The sequence below is a fragment of the Drosophila virilis genome, chromosome 5, assembly GCF_030788295.1.
Source record: "Drosophila virilis strain 15010-1051.87 chromosome 5, Dvir_AGI_RSII-ME, whole genome shotgun sequence".
In the NCBI taxonomy this organism is placed as follows: Eukaryota; Metazoa; Arthropoda; class Insecta; order Diptera; family Drosophilidae; genus Drosophila; species Drosophila virilis.
In genome coordinates, this window is record NC_091547.1 from 518,501 (window position 1) to 543,438 (window position 24,938).

General features: G+C 39.5%; 3 protein-coding genes across 5 annotated transcripts in view; 1 reads left to right on the top strand and 2 right to left on the bottom strand.

Annotated features, from left to right (window-relative positions):
* The first annotated feature begins 457 nt into the window (after positions 1–457).
* On the top strand, positions 458–2,208 carry PI31 (Proteasome inhibitor 31 kDa). Of its 2 annotated transcripts, none has more exons than XM_015168793.3 (5): positions 458–603; positions 1,059–1,252; positions 1,312–1,602; positions 1,674–1,780; positions 1,855–2,208. In XM_015168793.3, the coding sequence occupies exons 2-5, from the start codon at positions 1,070–1,072 to the stop codon at positions 2,084–2,086; spliced, it is 813 nt and encodes a 270-aa protein (XP_015024279.1). In that variant the 5' UTR covers positions 458–603; positions 1,059–1,069; the 3' UTR covers positions 2,087–2,208. The 2 variants fall into 2 exon arrangements, with proteins under 2 accessions (XP_015024279.1, XP_015024280.1); XM_015168794.1 differs by lacking the exon at positions 458–603 and adding an exon at positions 953–993.
* A 100-nt stretch (positions 2,209–2,308) lies between these two features.
* The window catches only part of LOC6635960 (uncharacterized), a 31,598-nt gene continuing 8,968 nt past the window's right edge, over positions 2,309–24,938 (bottom strand). For both annotated transcript variants that reach the window (XM_032436369.2, XM_015168759.3), the window contains exons 3-11: positions 22,315–22,479; positions 14,953–15,110; positions 8,879–8,951; positions 8,479–8,646; positions 8,157–8,355; positions 7,137–7,441; positions 5,452–5,536; positions 5,032–5,373; positions 2,309–3,079 (exon numbers count right to left, since the gene is read on the bottom strand). In XM_032436369.2, coding sequence (XP_032292260.1) covers positions 2,970–3,079; positions 5,032–5,373; positions 5,452–5,536; positions 7,137–7,441; positions 8,157–8,355; positions 8,479–8,646; positions 8,879–8,951; positions 14,953–15,110; positions 22,315–22,431 — 1,557 coding nt within the window. In that variant the 5' untranslated portion in view covers positions 22,432–22,479 and the 3' untranslated portion in view covers positions 2,309–2,969. The remainder of the gene's footprint in view (positions 3,080–5,031; positions 5,374–5,451; positions 5,537–7,136; positions 7,442–8,156; positions 8,356–8,478; positions 8,647–8,878; positions 8,952–14,952; positions 15,111–22,314; positions 22,480–24,938) is intronic.
* On the bottom strand, positions 3,086–5,024 carry LOC138911408 (transcription factor mef2A-like). Its single transcript, XM_070210286.1, has one exon. The coding sequence runs from the start codon at positions 5,015–5,017 to the stop codon at positions 3,431–3,433; it is 1,587 nt and encodes a 528-aa protein (XP_070066387.1). The 5' UTR covers positions 5,018–5,024; the 3' UTR covers positions 3,086–3,430.

Genomic DNA, 24,938 nt, shown 5'->3' on the forward strand with positions numbered 1-24,938 from the left:
TGTACAAACTCGATATTATAATATACTTTATACCAACTTCAACAGCATAAAGTAATCTTAACTACCGATCGCATATAATACTCTTTCTGATTGATCATCATCAACATACGCGTAATTTGAATTTAAATGGGTTTAATATCATAAATTATATTAATATTATAAATAATTTGCAAAGATTATAAAAAAGTTGATTAAAATGCGCAACTATACGCTTGGCAACTCTATCACCAACGTGTCGTCTTCTTCGCACTCATGCAACATTCCGTAAGGCACGAGCATAACGGAAAGGTAAATTATCAAAAATAAAGATGACTATATTTTATATTTATTATGATGTAATAATGTAAAAAAAGCTACAAAAGCATATTCAGTTGAATATATTTTTAAAATTTGAATTGAACAATCATCTAATATAATATATATGTTTTACAGCACTGGTGCACAAATGCAACACTGAGTTTCAAATTGCCGGCACTAGCTTATCGTTTGCAGGCAGTAGCTAGCAGTCAAGCGTAGTTAGAATTGTATACTTCAGAAAAATTGTGGAGAAGACCTACTCGGAGTTACACAAAAATATCAAAACACTAAATGTGTTTTAATTATGTAAGTGGCATACAAACATAGTGATGTTTACCAACGTCGGTTTACAAATGTGTGACTTATGTTTGATTTCAATTGAACTGCGTTTTCAAAAAATTGCACTGAAAGCGTTCTTAAGTCGCGTCCTTGCAGAATTTTGAAAAAAGCGAGGCCACTTAAAATAAAAGTATACATACCTAGTATTTCTTATTATGTTATGTTATGTTATGTTATTAATATATAACTATGCGAGAATTTTAGGCATGAGATGTGTTAAAACGCAGATGTGGATGCCTCTACTTAAAACGCATTTGTGGCTATCGATTATTTGTGTACGATAATTGATAGAGCTAAGGTTCGATTTCGTGCTGTCATTGTTTTGGTTTATTCTTCCGATTTTAACAAAAGTTTTAGGTTTCGTGTCCCTGTGAAATATGTTTCAATTTGATTTGTAATCTGTCTTTAAACATTATCTACAGTCATTAACAAAATGGAGCCAACAACCTCCAGATCTGCCGTCGAGTCGCTAAACTCCGACTTCTTTTACGGCTGGGATCTATTATACAAAACTGTAGATGGCATTATTGATAAGAAGGCAGATGTTCTCATGGTGCTTGCCCATTTTTTGCTGACCAAGCACTACAAATTCCGCTGCGTTGGTATTGGAGATGACGTGAGTATGCTCTATATATATATCTTGACCTTTAATTCAATAAGTTTTATTGCTCGCAGAAAACTTTGCCCGAAGACGAGGTGGGTAGCGAATTGCTGCCGGATCATTGGAATGGCGACAGTAGCAAGTACTCACTGCGATATGTCCATAATAAAGTGCTCTATTTGCTGCTTGGCCATATTACGGAAGATGCTCTTATTGTCAATCTGTTAGATATTAATACCAAGAATGTTTCCAACATTTGCATCACGCCCGAATCTCTGGTTGCCGAGGTAAAGGGTGGCATTACAAAAATTATGCCAACTGCAACAGATATTGTTGAACGCTTTCGCAAGGAGCTTTGTGATCCGGTATGTCGGAGTCCTCCCAACAAATCAAAGTTAAATGGGGTTCCATTTTGATTGAAATATATGTTTTTTAGGTATTTACTGGAAACTCACGCGAAGCAACTACTCAGACACAAGCAACCCAGCAAACACCGGCAAACATAACTGATCCCTTGCGCATTGGTGAGCCTAGACGTCCGGGGTAAGCTACAAAGCTAGCGTTTTCTTATTACGTATCTAATTTTTTTTTTTGCTACTAACATTATAAAATTGTAGTTCGTTCATGCCGCACGGTTTTGAGCCGCGGCCATTTGGTTTCCCTGACATTGGTCGTGGGGATTTGGATCCACTGGGTCGGGGCTCGGGTAATCTATTTGCGTTTCCGGCCAATCCAGGCTTGGCGCGCTTTGATCCGTTTAATCCATTAAATCCGCGTAATCCGGGTACAATGGGTCCAAACCCAGATCATATGCATCCGCCAAACTGGAATCCCGATTACTATATGTGAAATACGCATAGACCCGACTTATGGATATGGTCTGCTTATAAAATCAATAGTTTAAATGCATTACAAAGTTTTTCAATTAGAGTCTGAAAACCCAAATACAATTATAAATTAGACAGAAGAAATGCTCTTTACATGGTTTTTACTTTAACTAGAATATAATTTTTATTGTTGCTCATATACAATACAGAATACATATTACATATTACGATAAGAACAGACAAATCAGCCTATACATTTATTTTCAAAATGTATTGATTTTAACGTAATACAATGTATGTGACAATACAAAAATATATACTAGGCTTGTGAATTTTGGCTGCGAATCGATGCAACAACTGAAACGCATTTAAATTTACACAAAACAAACGTAACTAATAACTATACAATGTAATGGCGTGTTATTGCGCAAAAAAGTCAATTTTTGTATATATATATATATATATATTTTAATATGTATATATATATGCGTATATATAAAGTTACCAGTGCGCTGTCGTAATCTCAATATTAGAACAAAATCAATTATGCGCAGCTATTAAAAGTAGAATATATTATTTTTACATATATGCATAATGGATTTTGTGTGGAATACATTTAAGTCTAGCCTAAGATTATTATTTTTTTTATTATATTTTGCTAAATTAATTACTTAATGAATTTGGGAAACAGTTCGTGATTTTCTGACTTAAATTATTGCTGCACTTGAATAATTTCTGTTTTAGTTGATACAAAAAAAAAAAACCAAATCATGTTTTGTGTCTTGGCGCTTGGTTTTAGATAGTGCGATTGTGTGAAGCATTTGATATATATACATATATATATATATATATATATATATGTATGCATACATCGTCCTGTCTGTATCCTTCACCTCATCTTTCTCTCAGTCCCATTCCCCAATAAACATGCGTGGTGTGGGCACATAGCCGCGAGTTGGCAGCGGTAAATGGCGTCCATAGATGTGATTGTAAGGTGATTCGACAAGCTCCGAATCTACAATAAGCGCAACAAAGTGACATTAGCAAATATATTCTAATTTATATATATAGATATATTTATATAAAGCTCTATAATGGTAAGATGTTTGGTGTATGTACAATGTTAACGGTAAAGGTAAACTGTTGCCGTCCAGGGTCCAAGTTAAAGTGAAGTTAGTATAAAAAATCGGTATAGGTTTTAGCTATAGCCGGGTATATAAGGTGCAACCAATAAAAAAAAATCTATAACCATAGGCAATTTCGCATTTATATATGTACACAGCGCATATCCAGATCGAACCCAATTTAATGCTGTAAAATAACCTTGATTCGGCTAAGGGAACGAAAAGTTGAAATAGTTCCATTTTCAATAGTCAAGTATTTGGATTTTCTTCAGACTGAGGCTGCGCGGCTTGCGCGGCTTCAGGTAGCCATAAATGGATTCCATGTCGCTGATGTCAAGCCGGCTGGCAGTCCGCCCAGTTCTTTGTGCTGGCTGTGCATTGTTTGTGTTTGTTGCTGTTGCTACTGCTTTTGTTGTTGTTTGTGCTGTTGCTGTTGCTGTTGCCGTTGCTGCCGCTGCTGCTGTTGGTGGTGGCTGCTTTGATGTTGCTGTTGCAGTCACAGTTGCTGCTGTTGCTGTGGTTAAGCTCTTTGTTGCTGCTGTGCCTGCTGTTATACTTTTGTTTTTACTATTGAAATTCTTTTTGTTGTTTTTCAAGATGTCATCATTGTTGTTGCTGCTGTTCGTTAGCTGTCGCTTGTTGTTGCTGTTGCTGCTAGTATTCTCATATGGTTTTTTGTCAGCTTTTTGTAAATGTGTCGCCAACGTCGGCTGACGTTTGCCCCGCCAACTTGGCGCTGGCAGCTTGGGCTTATTATAATATTGCGCACGCCTGCCGCTGGCCTGAAACTTGCCATAGCCAATGTCCGAGTCCATGGAGTTGGGCACACGCTCATAAATGTTAACCACCGATGGCGCTTTGGCCACTATGCGCCGGCGTCCACCGTACATGTACAGTGAACCCTCCTCGTTGGGCTGCTCGAAGAAGCTCTCCGTGGACTGTGATTTTTGCCGTGCCGCGAGCAGCGCCGGCGCCGCCAGCTGACGCAGCTGTGCTCGATCCACATACATGTCCGTCTCCTCGTTGCTGTGCACCGCACGCGGTTGCTGCCCGTGTCGCAGCTGGCGCTGTGGGTAGCCGCTCGCCGTGGTCTCGTCCATGTCGTCAAAGTCCAGGTCAAAGTCATCGTAGTCGTTGCTGTCCTCGTAGCGCTCGTCTGTGGTCATTGTGTTGGGCTCGTCCTCCTGCACCTGCTCCAGCACCGAGATATCGCTCTCGCTGCACCACTTGGACACGCCCACGTGCCTGTCCAGCAGCCCGCCGCTCAGCCGCTGATGGCGACGCAACTGCTGCTGGCTGAGACTGCGCTGCGGCCGCGGTGCCGGCACCTGGCCACAGAGCGGCGCCAACGCATAGCAGCTGACACAATTGCAGGCATTCTCGGCCGGCAGCAGAGTGCGCCGCATCGACGGGCGTCTAGCTCCCTGACGCACCGCCACCTCCTCCAGATCATCATAGTATTGCCCAGTTGGATAATAGCTCGCCAGCGGCTGATGCTGCCGATGGCAATGGCGATGCTGGTGTCGATGGTGCACATGACCCTGTCCTGGGTGTGGGTGTAGGTGCGAGTGAGGGTGCGGGTGCAGGTGCTGCTGTTGTTGTTGTTGTTTATTGCTACGTGCTTTTTTGTGCGGATGCTGGTGGAGCTGTTGGTGTTTGACTGTCGGCGCCAGAGCGCTGCTTTGTGTCTTGCTAGTTGCAGTTGCAGTTGTTGTTGCTGTTAGGTCCGTTGGCAGTGATTGTGGTTGTTGTTGTTGTTGCATTTGCAATGCGTGCGTATTGTGTTGTTGCAGTTGATGTGGTGCTAGCTGTGCTTGATAGCCGCCCATTTTATTATAAATACCTATGCCACTCTCATAGCTGCGCGTCTGCCAGATCTGGTGTGGATGATGGCCCGCCGGCTGATGATGCACGGCATGCGCTGCAGCCGCTGCTGCCGCGGCCATCAACTGTTGCTGCTGTTGCTGCTGTATGTGCTGTGCATGTGGATGCATGCCGGCCAAATGGTTGTGTATCATCGAAGTCTTTTTCTGGCTGAGCGTGGTGATGCCGTTGCTGCTGCCGTTGCCGTTCATGTTGCTGATTATGTTGTTGCCATTGCCGTCGCGTTGATCCTTGGCGCTGGACTTGGAGGCCTTGACAAAGTTGGGCACGCGTGCACGCAAGCCACAGTAATAAGGATCATCTAAAATAGTAGTGCGAACTTGTGTTTATTTCTGCTTCCACATGCTTAGAGGGTTAAGTTTTAAGTTAAGTGTTTTACCATATTTCTTGTTGTCTTTGCCTTTGTCGGACTTGCCGCGCGATAGTTTGATTCTGGTCTCCAAATCAATGTCATCGTAGTCCGGCTGTTAGGGAAAGAGAGGTTTAAATATGTATTAATTATTTTGTTTATATATCACTTTGTAATTTCAGCTTAACTGTTTTTCTCAAGTTTTTATTAGAAGCTTAAATGTATTTATTTCAAGCTTCTATATAGTAAACATTTTAAGTATTCACTTAATTTTCGTATCAATAAGAATATATAAAAAATAGCTAGAAATAATGTTCTCTTATGTCTTCTCAGTCTTAAAATTAAAATTAAAATTAATTATAGTTATTAGCAAATAACAATTGCTGTGTATAGTTTGCTAAATTGTTGAATTTGGCACACACACACATACACAACAAGTCATTCATTTTAAAATATTTAGTTAAAAATGTAAATGCAAAAAAAAACCCGAAAAAAGACTTAGGCAACAAACGCGCTGGCTACACTTTGCGCAAGGTGCGCCAGCAAAGGCGCTGCACACTCTGTATATATATATATATATACAATATATGTACAATATATGTACAATATATGTATTTATATGTATATAAATATGTGTGTTTGTCTGTATGGGTGCGCTTACAGTTAGCCATAACTGTGCAGACAGTGGCCCATAGCGTTAGCCATCGGTCGTTGGGCTCATTGGCAACATTCCGTGCATATTAATTACACGCGATTCGTTTGCAGTTATTTGTTATTGTTGTTGCTGTTGAAATTCGAATATTATTGAATGCAAGCCAAATGCTTGGTGAAGCTCAACGATGCGACGGTCGAAAAGCGAAATCGTCGCCGCAGCAAGTGGCCTGGTATTTTTAGCTACTTTGTGTCTGTGCTGACAGAACTCGACGAGGGTTCAAAACCAGAGCCAGAGACAGAGTGTGAGTCTGAGCCAGGGGCAGAGCCCGAGCCAGCGGCAGAGCCGTAAACCATTTTGCAAGTGCTCGCGTTGCGCACGTAGCCAAGCATAGCCAGGCCGTCCGTTACGATGTTATTGCTGGACTAGTTGCCACACTTCTTGCCCATATATATATATATATATATATATATATATATACATATATATATATGTACATATTTATTTTATACCCTGAACCCATTAAAAATGGGTAGAAGGGGTGTAATGTATTTGAGAAAATGTTTGAAACAGACATTAGGAAACATCTCCGACCCTATAAAGTAAATATACTCTTGATAAGCATTAACAGTCGAGTAGATCTGTCTGCATGTCTGCCCGTATGTCTGTCCGTCCATATGTATTAACGCAAGCATCTCAGAAAATATTAGAGTTAGAGACTTGAAATTAAATGGAGGTCCTCCTAGTGCCGATTACTTGACCCGCTTACAAGCAATCGATAAAACTCGATATCGACATGCTGTTTTTTATTAAATCTCGTAAGTTATAAGAGCTCGAGTTACCAAACGTGACATTTAGCTTATAGAATAGTATAGTATTGTTATAATTTATTTTTATTACTGCTAAAGCAAACGAGAGTGTAGCGCGCGTTGAATTTGGTGTTGGTAGAAGAGGGTTCAGGGCATCTCCTAGTCGTGAGCTCTCGACTAGAACCTCTTACTTTTTTAAATTTTGTTGACTATAAAAAAATTGAGCAACAATTTGGTGCTAATTTGTCACTCACCTTTGGAATCAGATCGTGCGCATAGACATTATCCCTGGGCGGCAATTTGGGTGGCTTCTCGCTGCGCTTATGCGCCAATTGTTGCGTCTGCAATAGCAGTTGCTCACGTGTGGCAGCCACATGACCGCTGCTGCTGCCATTATTTAAATGCTTGCCCAGTTGCTGCAGTTGCTGCTGCTGGTGGCCGCTGCCAAAGCCAGAACTGCCCGAGCTGCCGTTGCTGCCGGTACCGGCCACGCTGTAGGGATCCTCATCTGGTATGGGTATTCGCGGGCGATTCTTGATGTCCACAATGGGACGTTGCACTGTGTGGAAGAAGCAGAAGAACAGAGAAGTGTATGTCAAAGCAATTGTTGCTGCAATACATCAATAACTGCCAGGCAAATGGACCACAATTACAACATACACATACACACGAACGCACGTACGCAGTGGCACACACATGCACACACAAACACACTCACACACATGTACACACACACTCATGGAACAATAGGCTATTTCTGCTGCAACTGTTGAACTGCATCTACTTTGTATTTCTAGAGCTGGCGGATGGAATCAGAACGTAAGCTCTTCTACAAATATAGAGAAGATATCTTTGTATGTACATATTCATATGTATATATATGAAATCTGAGCGAAAAATCTCCTACAAGTATAGAGAATATGTCTATGTATATGCTTCTCTGTAGTTTTTGTTCATAAATCAGATAGTATTAAGATTTTGCCCCTAAACGATGGACGAGCCGATATCAAGTTTCGCTAAAGTTATCAAATACTTACAGCTAATATCAGTGATAAATCTCTAGAGAGGCTTATTACCATATTAGTTTTCTAATATTAGGGACAAATGTCTAATCCACCTTAATACTATCCCTATTAATATTGAGTTTTTAGTAACTTGATTTTAGTAAACAATAACTGAATTGAAGACAGAGAGAGAGAGAGAGAGAGAGAGAGAGACAGAGAGACACACACATAAAAACCCATACAGACAGTTGGACTTGCGCCTTGACTCACCTGGCGGCAGCTTGCTCTTTAGCATATCCATGGCTACCACATTCACAATGAGCACCCAAATGGGGCACTCCAAAATGTCATTCTCTGATTTGACAAAGGCCACTGCCGATAGGCATTGCGTCTCCAAGCGCCGACGATCTGGATAGGCACGGCGCAATTCACGATTTACGTTCGACTGGAACTTCTTCATATCGAACAGCTGTAGGCGACAAAGTGAATAAGAAAAATAAACGAATTAGTAAACAATAAAATAATTTGCATATAGGTAAGCCGAGTGCATTAACTATATACGATTAGATTTCTATAGCATAGCATAACTTGCCTTGACTATTTTTTCGCTTTCGAGCGCCTGATTTGGCAGCTTTAAGATTTCGGCACCAATTGAGGTCTCCTCGTTGGGATTGCTGGCGGTGCTCTTAACAAAAACGTTGCTCTTGGCATAGCGACGCACGAGTATATTGCCAGCATCGTCCATTTTGATCTTGACGCCCTGCAGGTGTACAAAAAAATGTGTTTTATGTGTACTTCAATTTTAGCTGTATTTTGGACATTTGGCCGCGTTAATGGCCGTTTCATGTAAGGCGCCGTCAAATCTGTTTATTTTTTTTATCAGTTTTTATGCAAATAAATTAGTAGCGTAAGCTCTTTAAAAGCAACAACAACAACGACAAAATCTGTGTCGCTCAATTTAATGAGCCATAAACTTCAGTTAACCAGCTTACCTGGCCGATGACGCGCTTCATTTCGTCCGTCTTCTGATCTCGCATGGGATTGTCAAAGCCGCACAAGCCAATGCTGCAAAAAAAAAAAAAAAACACTTTTATATATATAAATAATAATAGGCACACAACACTTTATTAATTGCAAATCAATTATCTGCCGCATTAGGCAAAAATAAAAGGAAAATAAAAAAACCAAAAATCAGTATGGGCCCAAGCACTTTGTTGTGGCACGTTCACTTTAAGTGGAGCATTCGTGTCGAGTGTTGTATGAGTCACAGACACAGAGCCTGCTGCACAAATTTTGTTACATTAAACGTTTTGACAAAACACGGCCAAAGCACCAGCCCAGCATAACTGTGCATTCGCCTGCCACAAATTCACATTGACAGTGATTTATGTGCTTGCCGCAATGTGTGGCAGCTGCAGCTGCAGCATAACAATTTATAATAAACATTTCATACGGTCTGTTTAATTGCCGTACGCGCCGCTGACTCACGGCAAGTTTGTTGCCTAGGTCTTTCGTTTTGATTAGCCTTGCCCAAAACTCCCTTTAAGAAACTGTCAAGTCAATTGCACACTCAAATATTTATGCTTAGCTGCAGGAAGAGCAGCCGCCGCACTTAGCTGTTTGTGTTTAAGGTCGCCGCAAATGTCGGCTAAAATGCTAACAAGAAGCTGCAGAGGAAGCCGCCAGCCCCAGCAGCAGCAGCACAAACAATGAAACGAAGCTAATTGTAATTGTCGTTCGCAAAAAGGCCACAGCAACTGTTGCTGCCGCTGCTGATCATTGTTGTTGTTATCTACACTGCTCCTGTCGCTGCTACTGCTGCCAAGCTCACCTGACGCCGCTCTGTCACTATTATTTTTTATGTTAATTTGTATAATGAAGCGCTGCCAGACAGCAGCAGCAGCTAGAAGAACGGCAGCATTTGCCGTTGGCATTTGGCCATGTGCTTTAGTTCTGCGCGTAACATCTGCCGGCGTCGACGTTGACGTTGCGGCTGCTTGGCGTTGATTTATTGGCTAAATGCTTGTAAAAACCGTTGAAATGTGTGTCAAAGTTTTCCATGAAATGAAATCGACATGGACTAGTGCTGCCGCCGCCGCTGCTAGCTGATGTATGTGCCTTTCAAGGTTGCCCCTAAACGAAGCGGATTTGCAGTTCTTTTGTGTTTGCTTCCACTTTAAATGCTTCGTTTAGTTTTGGCATTATTAAAATTGAATGCAAGCCAAGGCGCTTCAGTTGAACCTATATCACGAAAAAAAAAATAAAAAACAGAACCCCAGGCCCAACCCCAGAAACAGTCCAACCTACTCTGCCAATCATTCAGCCACACATTTAGTTACCAATTCATGGCCTGACACAACAGTTGCATTCACTTCGATGTGGCCAACATGCAGCTAGTTATATCCACATGCATACATATCGCTTGCAAGGTCGTCCACTATAAAAACAAAAATAAAATGCATATAAAAAACTGGACCTGACACGCCTAAATGAGCTAAAAATGCGAAAGGCACAAAGGCAGCAGCCAGGCAACAACTGTCTGCGTTATGTGCTGCATTTTTGCGGCTGCCAATGAAAGCGAGAGTCCAAGCTGTAGCGGTTTTTTTGAGTTCAAGTTAAACGTGTGCACTGGGTCAAACCTTGCAACAGGGGGGAGCTGTTGTTGCTGCTGCTTCTTCTTCAAGGAAGCGGCAGCAACAATGCAGTTAACGGCGACTGGTTTCGGTGCGCTCCAAAACTGGCGCTGGCAACGCTTTGACCTGCGGCTAGTTTTGCATGGAGAGGCACAAGTAAAAAATAATAATAAAAACAGCAAAATAACAGCAACAACCGGTCGAGCTAAAAATAATGCATGGCTTAATATAAAACGCAGCAGGCAGAGCAACATTTTAAATGATATCAATAAAAACAAAAGATTTAGGCAACGAACGCGTCTGTTGAGCTAGCAGATGCACAAAAGACTCTGGCAACGAACCTTGTTAGCTTGCCAACTAACTGCCAGTCTACATTGTTATAATTTGCTCCAAATAATTGAATTCTAGTCGCACCTTAAACGCTGCGAAGGCCACGAATCGCTGCGGTTCTTGGCAAAAAAAAAATTGGCACGTGTGCCCGAGAAACGTTTTGGCTTCATGTTACAGTCTATCCGGCTTCTATTGTAGACAAGCAAAATAAAAACAACTGTCTGTTGATTAAAGCATGGCCTTGGACAGGCGCGAGTCGCGCCTTTTTTGCCTCATTTTTGATTCGCACGAAATGAAAAATGTTGTAATCAAACGGCCGGCAGTGCCCTGTTTATATCACGCTGCGCCAGCAATTGCCGCTAGTTGTATTTTGATTTGATTTCAACTGTTGCCCGCGACATGCAAATTTGATTGGCAACGCCCACGCAACAGCAACAGCAGCCGCTAACTGTCATAAGCAGCAAAATTTATATTGGCGCCATTTCAATTGTTGCGAAAGATAATGGCAGACATGTAAGTGGTCTGGCCCTGAGTGCTTAAGGGTTTGCCCATTAATTAAATGCGCTTGTAGCGAATACAAAAAAAATACTGCGTTGCAGCTGCAACTGTTGTTGCTGCTGTTGCTGCAACAATTGTGTGGTCCTCAGCATCGGCTGCGACGCCTCCGCAGTCTAATTAATTAATTTACATGCAACGCAAAGCTATAGATACCTAGGTGTGAAAATTGCCAATCGGCAGCATACAACACGTCAGAGCTAGGCAAAATACAGACACCGAAGCTGAGATACCCTTACAGCGGGTGGGTTATTTTTCATAGTTGATAAAATATTTCTCAAAGAATCTGTTCGGTAGTTTATGGGTTTCTTCACCTTGAAGACCCGGCCTTGGCTTAAGGTTTTATATGTTTTAAATTTAAACAAAATAAAATATCATTAAGAATATAACTGCCCGCTGTATTGTAAACATTTTCAGCCTTAGATATTTTCACTTACAAAATGCGGGCTACATTTCGGGATCAAAGTTATATATAACAAGTAAGAGGTTCTAGTCGGGAGCTCCCCACTAGGGGATACCCTGAACCCCGTTCTTCCAACATCAAATGCATATATATATTCTATTTTAGAAGATATATGTCAAGTTTGGTATTTCCGCTGTTTAGCCTAAGATTCGATTTATAGTAAAGGAATTCCTAAAAAAACCTTTTCAGTCTGGGCTATGCTGCATATATATTTTTAATTCCAGCTGCTCTACGATGTTAAATACTAGTTTTTCTTGTCCAAGCATGACTAATTATATGTGAACAATCAAAATCTGGCCACAAGCAACATATAAACACGTTCAATACGCATTAACATACATAGTTCAGGAAATTTTGATAGCTGCTTCAAAGTGAAAGTCTGACCGGAACAGGTTTAATAGTTAAAAGTCGGGCTTGCGTTTAAGAATGCTCAATAAAAAAAAACTATAAAAACTCATTTTCAGCTTAAATTGAAGCATTCAAGCACGCCTTTGATCGCTAAGCCAAAGCTCACAAGTGGTCTTTGAGGCTCTGCTGAAAGAACTACATTCGCTTTCATTTGCATTTAGCCAGATTTCGCGTGAAAAACGTTGCGTGTGGAATGAAATGCGCCATGCACATGATAAACAGATCTATGTAGCATTCAAATGGGCTGCCTATTTTTAAGCTGACAAGCAGCAAATGGCTAAAAAATGCAGAAAAGAAATAGGAAATACTTAAACGCTAACAAGGGCTGACAGCAGCAGCAATTGCAGCTAATTAAACAACAAGAGCTGGGCAACAGACAACGGCTAGGCAGACCACACACAACAAAAACAACACACACACGTAAACCCTCAGTTGTTTGAAGTCAGCGGCATGCCAATTGATTAACTTGACACTTTCGACTCGAAATCAGTTTCAATTTTAAGCAATTTAGCCGCCTTACCCCTCTACACTAATCCACCGGCTGCTGTGCTGGGCATATTTAACCTGTAACTGACATGAACAAGTAGCCAACAGCATTAGCAACTATATTGACAACAGCTGCAATAGCAACAGCAGCAACAACAACAACGACTGGAAAAAAAAGAAAGAGGATCCTCTGCCGCAAAATGACAACTGCAATTTGCATCTGCAGATCTTTGATGACCTCGTCACGAACGAAACGAATGACTTTCCTTATTATATGTAATTTCATTTGACTTTTAATACCCTGTATACATATTGGAAATGTGTACACAATTGAGCGTGTGTATGCCAGATTTACAGCTAGATCAAAATTGAAAGCATTCAGTTGGGCTCTATAAAACGTTCTCTAGGCTTAGAAAACGCTTGCACTAGCTATTGAGATTAGCTTAAATTAGTAAAATAGTGTTGTGCATATATATATGACAAGCAGAATACAGAATCTCCGACCCCATAAAGTGTCATAAAGGGTCAAACTTAATCTAAAAATGGTACCCTCAAATATCGTGTACAGTCTTAGATAACACTTTTAATTAAAACTGGATTTGCATAAGGTTTGGCTTTTTGTCCATGTTAACCGCATATAGTTTAAAATGTTCTACCTCCATAATTCGGACAAATCTCATCCGATTTTCACGAAGTTGGAATCTATGTTCCTGGGGTGGCCTTTTTATCAATCGGGCAGCATTATTCTTGTATATTATAATTAATCGTACTATTTACAACTACTTAAGTGTCTTTATATTAATTACAGGGAATTTATATGCCAGCTATTGCTTAATTGTTGCACATTTGCTTCAGCCGTTTCGTGGCAGTCGCACACGCTCTCAACTTTTACATGGTTTTCTTAACGCCTGAAAAATATCAAATTTACTAGGCGATGGCAGCCGTTAATTTATTTAATTTAATTTTTGCGCCACAGTCATTGTTGTTGTTTGTTGTTCGTTTTTTGTTGTTATTATTAAGTATTATTGTTGCCGTTGACATTTTACTGGCAGCGCATCTTCATTTTGTTGTTGTTGTTTTTTGGGGTACACAAAGGAAGCCGGCCTGCAACACAAATGGAAGCGTTGCCCTTTTTTGGGCTCAGTTATTGCTGCTGTTGTTGCTGCTGTTGCTGATATTGTTTCTGTTGCTGTTGCAGTTGTTGCTTCTGACCAAATTACATTTTACGAACTTGAATTGTTTTTTTGACTTCACTTTTAATCAGCACATTTATGCATTATGCATTCGCTGCGCATTGAAGTGCCTCATATTGAGGTATATATATACACATATATACATTTATATGAGATACTTGTAAACTTCAATTCACTATGCAGACTTCTTGACATTTGGCTGGGAGTCGAAGCACTCGCTGCTTGCAATGTGTGGGCTGTGCGGCAATTGGCCACGGCAATTGAGTCAAAAGCATTTGGCATTTGCAATTTGTGGCACGCAACGACGAAATCATTTTGAGACGGAATATGCTAATTAGCCTCAAATGCAGCAACAGCAACTGCAGTCAAAACCGAGCAACTGCTTGCCAAAAACTAGAATTCTTAGCAAACAAAAAAATAAAAATAAAAACAAACAGCTCAAATTGGCGCGCAACGGAAATCGCTCATTTTATAAAAATACGCGCAATTATTAAAACATTTTCACTTGTTGACGTTCGTTTTATTTTCGGGCATTTTCACATGCTACAAATTGCCGCCAGCGGTGAGGTCACAAATGTCGTAATTTGCATTCGCATAGCTCCACAATTTAGCTGAAGGTTCTCTTATAAGTACATAGCTATTTTTTTCTTCGGTTGTTTTTTCTATGATAAACCTCTTTGGCATTACAAGTTCGGATTGGCAATTAAATCGTAATATGCCGCACCATCAATTTAATGGGCGTTGTTGCCGGCGCGCAAAGTTTCATTCGTTTTGCCCATTTGGGAGCAACATCTGGTGTAATTTAATCATTTATTATGGCAAAGAAAACAAAAACAATACATCTCCTGCTGATTTGCGCTTCGCAGTGGGTCAAGGGCAGCCGATTTACGCATAAGCTCAAAGGCAGCATAAGCTGGGATTTTTTATTTGTTTTATATTTAAATATTCGGCTGGGTAATTAAAAAAAAGAAGCTCAGCCCAATTATTTGCATACTTACCGCATGCCATCGAAGCCATCATCGGAGCCATTGATGGTCAGTACCGGAGCACGTGCGTATGCCTTGGCCACGCGGCGATTGCGCTCAAAGACAATTACTTTCGCCCAGATCTCATCATCGATTTGAGTCCATTTGTCCAGCACTTCCTGTATGTGTTCCTGCGAGAGAGAGAGAGAAAGAGATAGAAAGAGAGGGAGTGAGAAAAGACGAGCATGCTGAATGGCAAAACAAAAAAAACAAAAGACTTAGGCGAGTAACTTGCTGCAGATAAAAGAAAAACCGAAAAATATCTATGTATAACGGCTGCAACTCTTGCAAATGCAACTAATGCCTGCAATTTTCACTTTCCAGCATAGTGTGTGTGTGTGTGTATGTGTTTATGTGTACTTTTTGCCAGCCAAAGTGAACGGCCTTGTTGGGCGCTTGCGTTTGTGCTTTTATTTTTCACGTAGCTGTTTTTCACTCACTTTACTTTTACTATTGCTTTTATTGTTGTTGTTGTTGTTGCTGGCTGCCATTACAAGCGACTCTCTTGTTGTTGTTGTTTGTTAAATAAAAGTTAAAATCAAATCGGAGCAAATGCTTGGCACGAAACAAATGCTGGCGCGCCAGCGAGTCGTGTTGCAGCAAGACATATACAATTATAGACAACGGTGTTTACGGCTTTTATTTGTTGCTATTTTATATCTCTACTTACATACACATGTGTGTGTGTGTTCGCCTGTGTACAGATATTTAAAGTGCTGCAAGGCTTTCGATTGCACTAAGAAATGAAAATGCAACTCGCTTGAGCTTGCGTCATGCTTAAGTGCACAGCGCATATTTTACATTTTGATATAGTTATATTATATTAAGGCAGGCATGCATATACATAAGTATATACATATATGTGTACGTCTCTAAAGGGGCCGTTTAATAAATACTTAAATCGTAATCACATAATTTTTTTTTAAATAATTAATATAATTTATAAAATTAAATACAACGATCTATTAGTTCAAGATCAAACTACATTCAGAGTTATTTATTTATTTTTTTTTCTTATAAATAAAGCCCCTTTTTAGATTTTATATCTTTCTGTCTCGTACGTATATATTAAAGGCATCTTTTGGCATTCAGAAAATCCCTTTTTTCTTATCCGTCTAAATTATTAATGTAGTTAAATTACCTTATATAAGAAAACCATAGTACAGAAACTTGTGTTTGGGAAGAAGTGAATTTAAAGACAGGTCGCATAACGAGTTTTGGTGAAATAGGCCTTAAACAGATAAAAAATACAAATACATCTATTTTTAAACTTTATTTTCGTATACCCAATTTAATAAATGCAAAAAAGGTTCGAATTCAGCATTTAACATATTTAATTGGCTTTCTAATGAATTTGTTAAACGTTCGAATGAATTAGGGCCGGAAAAATGTTAATATGCTAGCCAAACTTTCAGGAAGGTAAAAAAAAAAATTAAAATAATAAAAAGTATAAAAACTTAAACAAAAACTATAAAAAAGGATTAATGCTTAGGAAAAAAAGTTGTTCTTTTATTCATTTTCAATTAATATGGAGTTATAAGTGTTGCCAGTTGGCGCACTCTGCGTTGTCATACGAACACACAATAAAACAGTGCTGTAAAGAGCACAAATTAATAAAGAACTGGTTCATGACTTCAGTTGATTTAAGTTGTGTGTGTACTTTTTGTGAGGCTCTCGCAAACAGAAAATCAAGGCTGTAAGCGCCGCACAGCTGGCCGCTTAATGGCCCCATATGCTCAGGCGAACGGATAAGGCAACATAAAAAAGAGTTCAATTAACCCGAACAAAGAACAGGGTCATAAACAAAGCCATTAGCCCAGTAACCAACATGCCCACAGCTTCGTATACTTATTTGCGGGCAGAGTTCAGAGCCGCCTTCAAAATATATGAAAACTCAGGCAGGCAAATATGTATCTAACGTCTGTTAGTTCTACATGGAGAGAAGTTATAGTTTATATGGGAGTACAGAGCGGAGCGTGCGGTAAAGTTGTTTAGGCAGCTCTCTGATCCAGCTGGCTACCACTTCATGAGCGGGCCAGGCCGCCGTACATTAAAAATGCAAATAAATCATGTAGTAAAACTTGTTAACCTTTTCGTATGCTTTTGGCTTTGTATCTGTTTGTGTGTGTGGCGTACTTTAGCTTTAATTTGTTGCTGCTGTATGTGCGAGTCGACAGCACTTTTGATTTCACTTCAAACTCGCATAGATTCTGTTGCTCTTCAAGCTCCTCGAGCCGCTCAAGCAGATTCACTTTGTACAGGTTTTATTTTGGCTGCTTGGCAAAAGAATCTTGTAGGCTCAAGTGTGGCCAAAACAAGTTACAACTTATTGTTGTTTTTATTATAGATCTCTAGGCCGACATCTTCGGCAACCAGAAATTTGTATGAAACGACCTCAAAATGTCGAAGTTCAGCTTGTGCTTGATTGTTTATGTTAGTTCTTTTTATTGTTGTTGTTGATTGCAATTGATTTTAATTAGCCCGCTTCACCTGGGCTGGGCATGTTGCACGGCACTGGCGCGTGTTTGCTATGTATACGTAATATTTGCAGTGCCTGAAAATTAGCACAGCTTTGATATACGCCACATGTATATATATGCCAAAATGCCAATCGATTCTTAAAAAGCAACTGAACTGGTTTTTATAAGCACACATTTGTTATGCAAATTATTATCGAACATATGTATAGCATGAAATTTTAAAGCAACAACCAATATATATATATCTATATATATGTATATATATATGTATAAATTTTTTTACCCGTTGGCTATGACGCAAATGGCTAATCAGGCGTTTTAGTTAGTCCACAACAGAGGCGTTTTAGCATATGCAAAAAATAATTGTTGCGAAATACAGCCACAGCAATGAAATGTTAAACTAGAAAACGTTAACGTTGAGATTAAAGAAAAAACTCCGTTGGTTTAATGAGCAGTTGCTTACATTCTAGAATTCAGCTCAATAAAAGCAAAGTGAGCTGCAAAAATGATTAATTCAGGCTAAATATGGAAATAGCGTGACTTTCACAGTGTCTGTGAAGAGTTAATTAGAAAAGATCTAATGAAATGAACATTAACTTTTATAACTATGCGAAATGTCTTCAAAATAGACTTACGAACTAAACGAGAAAGTGAGGATATATTCGGCACTCCAAAATTGTAATACCCTTGTAGACATTGCCCCCACAGTCTTACGATTTATATCTATAAGGGTATAATAAAAACTTAATATATGATTTAATTTATCCATAAACAATGCAACAGTCTTGGCCTGTAAAGATGCGATGCTTTATAGGATCTTTCGGAATTCTGATAATATGTATGATGTATTATATGAACAGGCTATCGTTCTGTTCTATTAAATCCATGTATATAGCTTATTGGTATCTTTCTCAAGATGGGCATATAATATGTATTTCTCATCAGTATCGGACAAAGAATGAGTTGTTGATCAGTATCTTTTTCAAGTTGAGCATAAATATGCTTGATCTGTCTTCCTAAAAGTGGCTGAAATAATATTTATAAGCTCAAGATAATTAGACTGAACTCAGCTTCACAATTCTCAACGCATATCTGCAAAAAAACGCAAGGGGGATTTTTTTTCAATTAAGATTTCCGTCTGCCGACCTTTTAATGACTGAACGAATACGAGCCTAACTTTTAGGTTGATGTGTTTTACCACGCCTTCAAGAGCATGTCATAAATGTTGCACAAACTTTAATTTAGTTGTGTTTTGTGTGCTTTGCTTCTTTTTAAAGGGCACAAGTGCCATTAAGTTGTAATTAAAGCAGCTTGTCTAACGCTGCGCCTGTGATGCGGTTTAATAAGTTCTATAATTGACACCCGGCAGCAGCAAAAAATGAAATAACAGCGACAACAACATCAAGAAAAACACGTGCACAAGTGCAATCGGCACGGAAGTTTGTGCAGGTCGTCAGTTTGGTGGCACTCTTGAGAATCTTTTTTAAGTTTATTAAGTTTGCACTTTTTGTGTAAAATGTTGTTGAACTTTTGCAGTCACGACTTTACCACAACCGCGCTGTGCAGTCGGAGAGGCTGCCAACGGATGCGCCGAGCTCTCAAAGTTGACATTTAATAAAATGAATTTAGCTGGTGGCTGCGCGCGGCAATCTTTGTTGTAATATAATATATAATCATCATTTCGAATTATTATGGGCTGATGAATCTATTTAACTGTGACAGGTTGCAATCGCTAAAAGAAATTGCCAAAAAAAAAAAAACAGAAATTGCCAAAAGAAACTGATGTTGATTATTTGAAATTCGAGTGCGAACTTCAAATGGCGTCTGACCCATTTTCAAAGTCCGTAAACGATGGCAAAATAAATATTGTTTTAGCGTTGCGATCAAGTGGATCGTTTGTCTTTGCTTAGCTTCTTCTTATCTTCATTTTGGCTAAGCAAATTCATGCTAATTTCATGCATAGTTTCGACGCTGGCTAACTGGGAGCTATAATAATAGCTGGCGGTGCCTTCCGTCAGGCGGCACACAATGCAAATCAATCAATATGTTTTCACCAAGCCGGAAATTCAATGCAGGCAGGCGCTAGATTTTTTTTTTTTTATTTTTTTTTTTGTAATTTTCTTGAAAAAAGGAAAACTGCTTGTTTATAAGGCATACTGTAAAGAGACTCTTGATGTAGTGGCATGAAAAAGCGAGGCGGCAAATTTTCCATTCAGATGTGGGCCCCCACGTTTAAGAGTTAAATTACGCGCTAAGTGACATGTGTGTGTGTTGAGTGTGTGTTGTGTGTGTGTGCTGTGTGCAGTTTTTCCTGCTTGCGCCAACGCGTTTTTGGCGGCGGCGAACAATCCTGTTGTACAACTCTGGCGAACGTGCCAGCGAAACCGAAACCAGGTGAACGAGTGGCCAAACAGGCGGATGGAAGTGGAAGTGGAAAAACGGCAAAGCAACAACGACAACTGGCGAGTGAGCGAGGCGAAGCGAAAACTTGTCAGCTTGCCGAAAATGAAACTTTCATTTTCATGCCACTTTCGTCTGCGTGGAAAAGTAGCTAGAAGAAGCAGTAGAAGAAAAAGAAGAAACGGTAGACAAAACAGCGGCAGGCTCGTTCTATTTGCCAGGCCAAAAACAAGTTCGTTGCCTGGGTCTTTTGTTTGGCTGCATATGCAGAAAATGCAAGCCATTTGCGGCTTGGGCTGCGTTCCCAGCTAATAAATTTGTAAACAATATTGAAAATAGCATAGGCTCAATAACAGCAACAACAATAAGAAACAGATTGCTCAATAAATGCCTGGCAGCTAAAGACAACAAAAAAATGGAAAAGAAACCAAACAAAACTTTAGTCAATTCAAAAGGGCCCTCAAAGCTAAGCAACTACAATAGGAAAATGCTGCCATAATTTGTGTGTTTTTTGTGTTTTTTGTATCCATTTTCATGGGAAAAACTAGACGCCTTTTGTATGGCTAAACGGATTTATATAGACGCTCACGCCAATTGCACAATGCAGCGGCGTTTTCAAGCCAAAAAAAGCGCGTGGGCTTTCGCATTTTCTAAGCCAAATGCTGCATATGATACACACACAAAATAAAGTGTCGCGCGGCTTTTCACTTTTTGCGTCACATTTTGATGAACTGGGTGAGGCTGTATGCAAAACCATTTGAAAACAAATTTTTTTAGGACCCATAAATTTGATGGAGGGGCGCATAAAAGGTGCTCGACTTTGATTGGTTTAAACTGTTCACTGGCTACAGTTAACCCAGTTAAATAATAATAAACATAATATTTGTGACAACAATGGCAAACATGGCCAAAAAGTAGTGTGTAGGTAGCAGCGGCATTTGACAAAAATAAAGCTGAAAAACGGCGACAAATTATACGTTTATGCGTGGACAAGTATTGTGATAAAAAAGAGGAATATGAGCGGAAGGTATTATTATAATTGTTATTAAACTAGTTATTAGTTATTATTAGCAATATTTAAAGAATGCCCCAAATGGGACCCTCCCTTGCTTAAATCTTTAAGGAACTCGGGACTTACATACATATAAAATTAAATATAAAGCAATATAAAAAACGTATCTTTTAGTTATGATAATCGATGAATTTGGTTTTGCGTTTAAATGTATTTTTGTTTTAATATATGTATTATTATCTCAAGTTTTGCTTGTTATGGCTAATTTCCACTGAATTAAACAAGTTTTTTGCATAATTTTATGAAAATATTAACTTTTGTTTTGTATAATAAATAGTTCACTTTTTATCTACGAGCATGTGCAGTCCAATTTACTTATTTAACTATTATTTCACTCTTAATATATGGCTGAAACAAATCCAAATGTCTAAAGTTTTATTAAATACATTATTTTACCCAATGCCTGATGAAACTACCTTATTTTCCTTCAGAACTTTTTACTATATATTTATATAGAGTTTGATGTGATAAATCATGTCATATTTTATAATATTTTGATTAGATAGTAGGCTAGACTATAAGTAATTAAGTAACTAAAACCATTTAGGATAAAGTAAAACGAATGTTGTAATATTAATTAAGTCATGCATTAATTAATTAATTAATCAAGAGTGTGCTTGGATATGTCAGCTGATATGCTAACATACTTATGCACTATGAATTCATGATAGATAAATCATGCTATGCTCCGCATAAACGTGACAAGAGTGAGATGGAGCTATATAGCGTTGATTTTATTGTCTGTTTTGTTGTTTAAAGGCCGAAATCAATGAAATGACCACACACAGACAGACGACACACACACGCACACACGCACACACGCACATGCAACACACACTCAGCTTAAGTCAAGCTCGTGCTGGGCTTGTACATTAGGGTTACGTTTGCATTTGTTTGGTGTTGTTTTTGCTGTTAGTTGTTGCTTTTAGCTGATGCTGTTGTTTTTGTTGCGGCAACTTAAAAATGGCCATAGGCAAATTAAAAATGCACAACGCAATGCGATGGCCTAACGGTAATTAATGCAATTGGTCAATACAACAACAACAACTGCAGCAAACAGTGCCTGCGTCTAAGGTTTAGTGCGTTTTATGCTGACGCTGACCTCAATGCGGCCGCTGCACGTGTCGAGAATAGAAGCCACAGTAGAGAATGGCCACAAATCATAGAAGACCAAGCAACTTGCCAAGCGGAAGTCCAAACTCTTGAGCTGTCAGTTGTTCAAGTCGTGTTCATGCCATGGCCTCTATTTGCCTCTTTCGGTAGCTTCTACTTCTAACTAACATTCAACATATCTATCCATCTCTTTGTTATGCTAATGAATTGCATTTAATTATTGTTGCCGCATCGAACGGCTCATTAGATCATCTGTGCTCAGCAACTTACCTTGTAGAGTTTATCTTTTTGATACCAAACATCCTCCTCCTCCTCCTGTTGCGTAAACGTCTGATCCAGGTTTAGATCATCCCGCGAACGTGATAATATTTTTCTTCGCGATACCATTTTTTTTTTATTTATTTATTTTTGTCCAGGCGCTTCTTGGGTGAGTGTCTGCAAAGATACACGACGAGTAAGTTTTAAAAAATGCTGTGAATATGTTGGCGATATTATGTATTTAGCTTTCAAGTGTGCCGCCCATTTGTGAAAAGTATATTTAACCGTCTAACTGTACATTTACGGACGTCAAAAATTCTTTTTCGGGTAAAGATCTTTTGGTGCTGACAGGCCTCAAACTGTGCAGCGTCAAATTGCAAACCAAACAACGGCAAGGTTCAACGCACCCAAGCACATTATTAACAGATATTGTTTTTGACCCGACTTCCTTTTTACAAGTCATCCCCAGGCGGCCTCAGCTGTGTAAACTTTGTGGGAGCTGCTCTTACCCAATAAAGCTCTGAACTTCTGCCGCAGTTGAACCTGCCGACTGCACAATACAACCTGCTGCTATTGGCATTTCGACCAGCTGTTTTGCTGCATTTCTGGCGATGTATTCAAAGTAAATATGAATATTCTTGTTATGTATGAAATACGAAACAGTAAAGGCTTTAAAAGGAAAGAGTGGACAGTGGGAATGAAGCAAAACGGGGCAGTGAGAACTAAACAGTAAATTATTGAAGCATTTTTGGAACAGTGAAAATGAAACAGAAAAAGAGAAATGGGCTCGACATAGTAAATTATCGGTTTCTTTTTGAAACAATTAGAATTGAACAAAAGTGGGAACGGTTAAAAATAGGACTTTCTGCCAAGAATTAACTTTTACGTCTCATTTAGAATCAGTGTGCATTATGTGACTTAGGCATTTTTATGGCCAGCCAACAGAATTTATGTAAAACATGCAATATTTTTTGAATTGGTTGTCGTTTTGGACTGGCTCTCAGGCTACGCACTGAAGATACAGATACCGATACCGAAACGCCGGAGACAAATGAAAATCACCTGTAGGCAGAGACATGGAGACAAAGAGAAAATAATAAAGCACAATGGTAAAACAAAGCAAAACGTGGAGCCAAGTCGTTTGTTTTCACGGCTCAGTTTGTCAAGTTGATGAAAAAAACGCTCATTGCATAATAAACACCTCTTGGTGTGTTTTGGGGCTTGGAATCTGGCCGATCGACAGACGCGCGTAGCGGCAATCTTTTTAGCCGCGCTCTTTTATGCCATTTCTCTCTCTCTCTCTCTCTCTCGCTCTTTTCTCACTCTCTCTCTCTCTATCTCTCTCGCTATTTGCTCTCTCTCTCTCTCTCTCTCTCTCTCTCTCTATCTCTCTTGCTATTTTCTCTCTTTCTCTCGCTCTTCTCTCTCTCTCTTTCTGACTCTCTCTCTTTCCCTTTAATAAAAATATATGTATGCAAATGTGGTAAGGTTCGCTAACCTGTTGTCATATTAATACGCTTTGTTTGCCGCTGTGGTTGCTATTATCATTATTATTAGTGTCTATAATTGTCTGTCAGCTTTCTTTTGCCGAAATGCCTGAGTGCCCGATTGACTGATTGACAGTGCCGACTTTGGGGGATGCTGTGTTGTGCTGAGCTGTGCTTAGCTGTGCTCTTACCGCCATCCATAAATTATCAACGCCTTTTGCGCAATTGCAGCCAGCTGTTGCCATTTGGAATAGTATTTCTACTCATACTCGTACTCGTATTCGCACTCATACTTCTACTCACACTCATACGAATACTCGATTCGTATTGTCAACAATCGGCGGCATTTTGTGCGATAGATTGCAATCGCATAACAAATGTTGCCTGCTGGATTTATGCAACAAAAGCCGTTAAATTGTACGACTGTCTGACAATTTTTTACACCGTTCGCTTGTCTCCATCTCAGCATCTGCATCTGCGCCTAGTTTATTGAGCTGCATTTTGCTTTGCACCTTTCAATTTTGGCTTCCATTGCTATTGCTGCCATATAGTAGGACGCAGCTCGTCCAGACTATTTTTATTTATACATCTGAGGCAACTTACAACCACTTTAATATATAGAACACAGTGTCTACTCCCCTTCGGTTGTTCTGACATGGCACGTATGCCGTGTACAAGCACTCCAGCCAGACGTGTTCTAGTTTGTGCCCAACGAACAATTACGTGTATTGCTTGCTAATGATATGAACAATTGCTTATAGAATAGATGTTAACATACCCTAAAAGCGGCATAGCTGACTTTACTATGGCCTACCAGCGCAACTGCTAGGCAACAGTTGGGCAATGGGAGCGCTAAAAATATCTATTAATTTAAATTAATTATTGAAAATAGAGTCTTGTGACTTTCTTCTGGAAAGAGTATTTCTCTTGAGACTTGCCAAATTAGGGCCCAACTTACAGCTCATTTGGCCATTTCTGAACAAGTGGAAACATTTGATTATATATTACGGCCAGCGTCTGCCAATAATGTTTCCCGGAAATTTTTGTGCGCATTTTATGTGGCATGCCAAATTAAAGTTCCTTTACTGCAGTTTCTTCTTGGAACATTTCTGTATATCTGACAATGCAGACATATCAAAAATTGTATAT

Coding starts and splice junctions, on each gene's coding strand:
- PI31 (XM_015168793.3), top strand. CDS start 1,070: ATGGAGCCAACAACCTCCAGATCTGCCGTCGAGTCGCTAAACTCCGAC. Junction 1,253..1,311: donor GCGTTGGTATTGGAGATGAC/GTGAGTATGCTC, acceptor TATTGCTCGCAG/AAAACTTTGCCCGAAGACGA. Junction 1,781..1,854: donor GGTGAGCCTAGACGTCCGGG/GTAAGCTACAAA, acceptor ATAAAATTGTAG/TTCGTTCATGCCGCACGGTT.
- LOC138911408 (XM_070210286.1), bottom strand. CDS start 5,017: ATGGGCGGCTATCAAGCACAGCTAGCACCACATCAACTGCAACAACAC.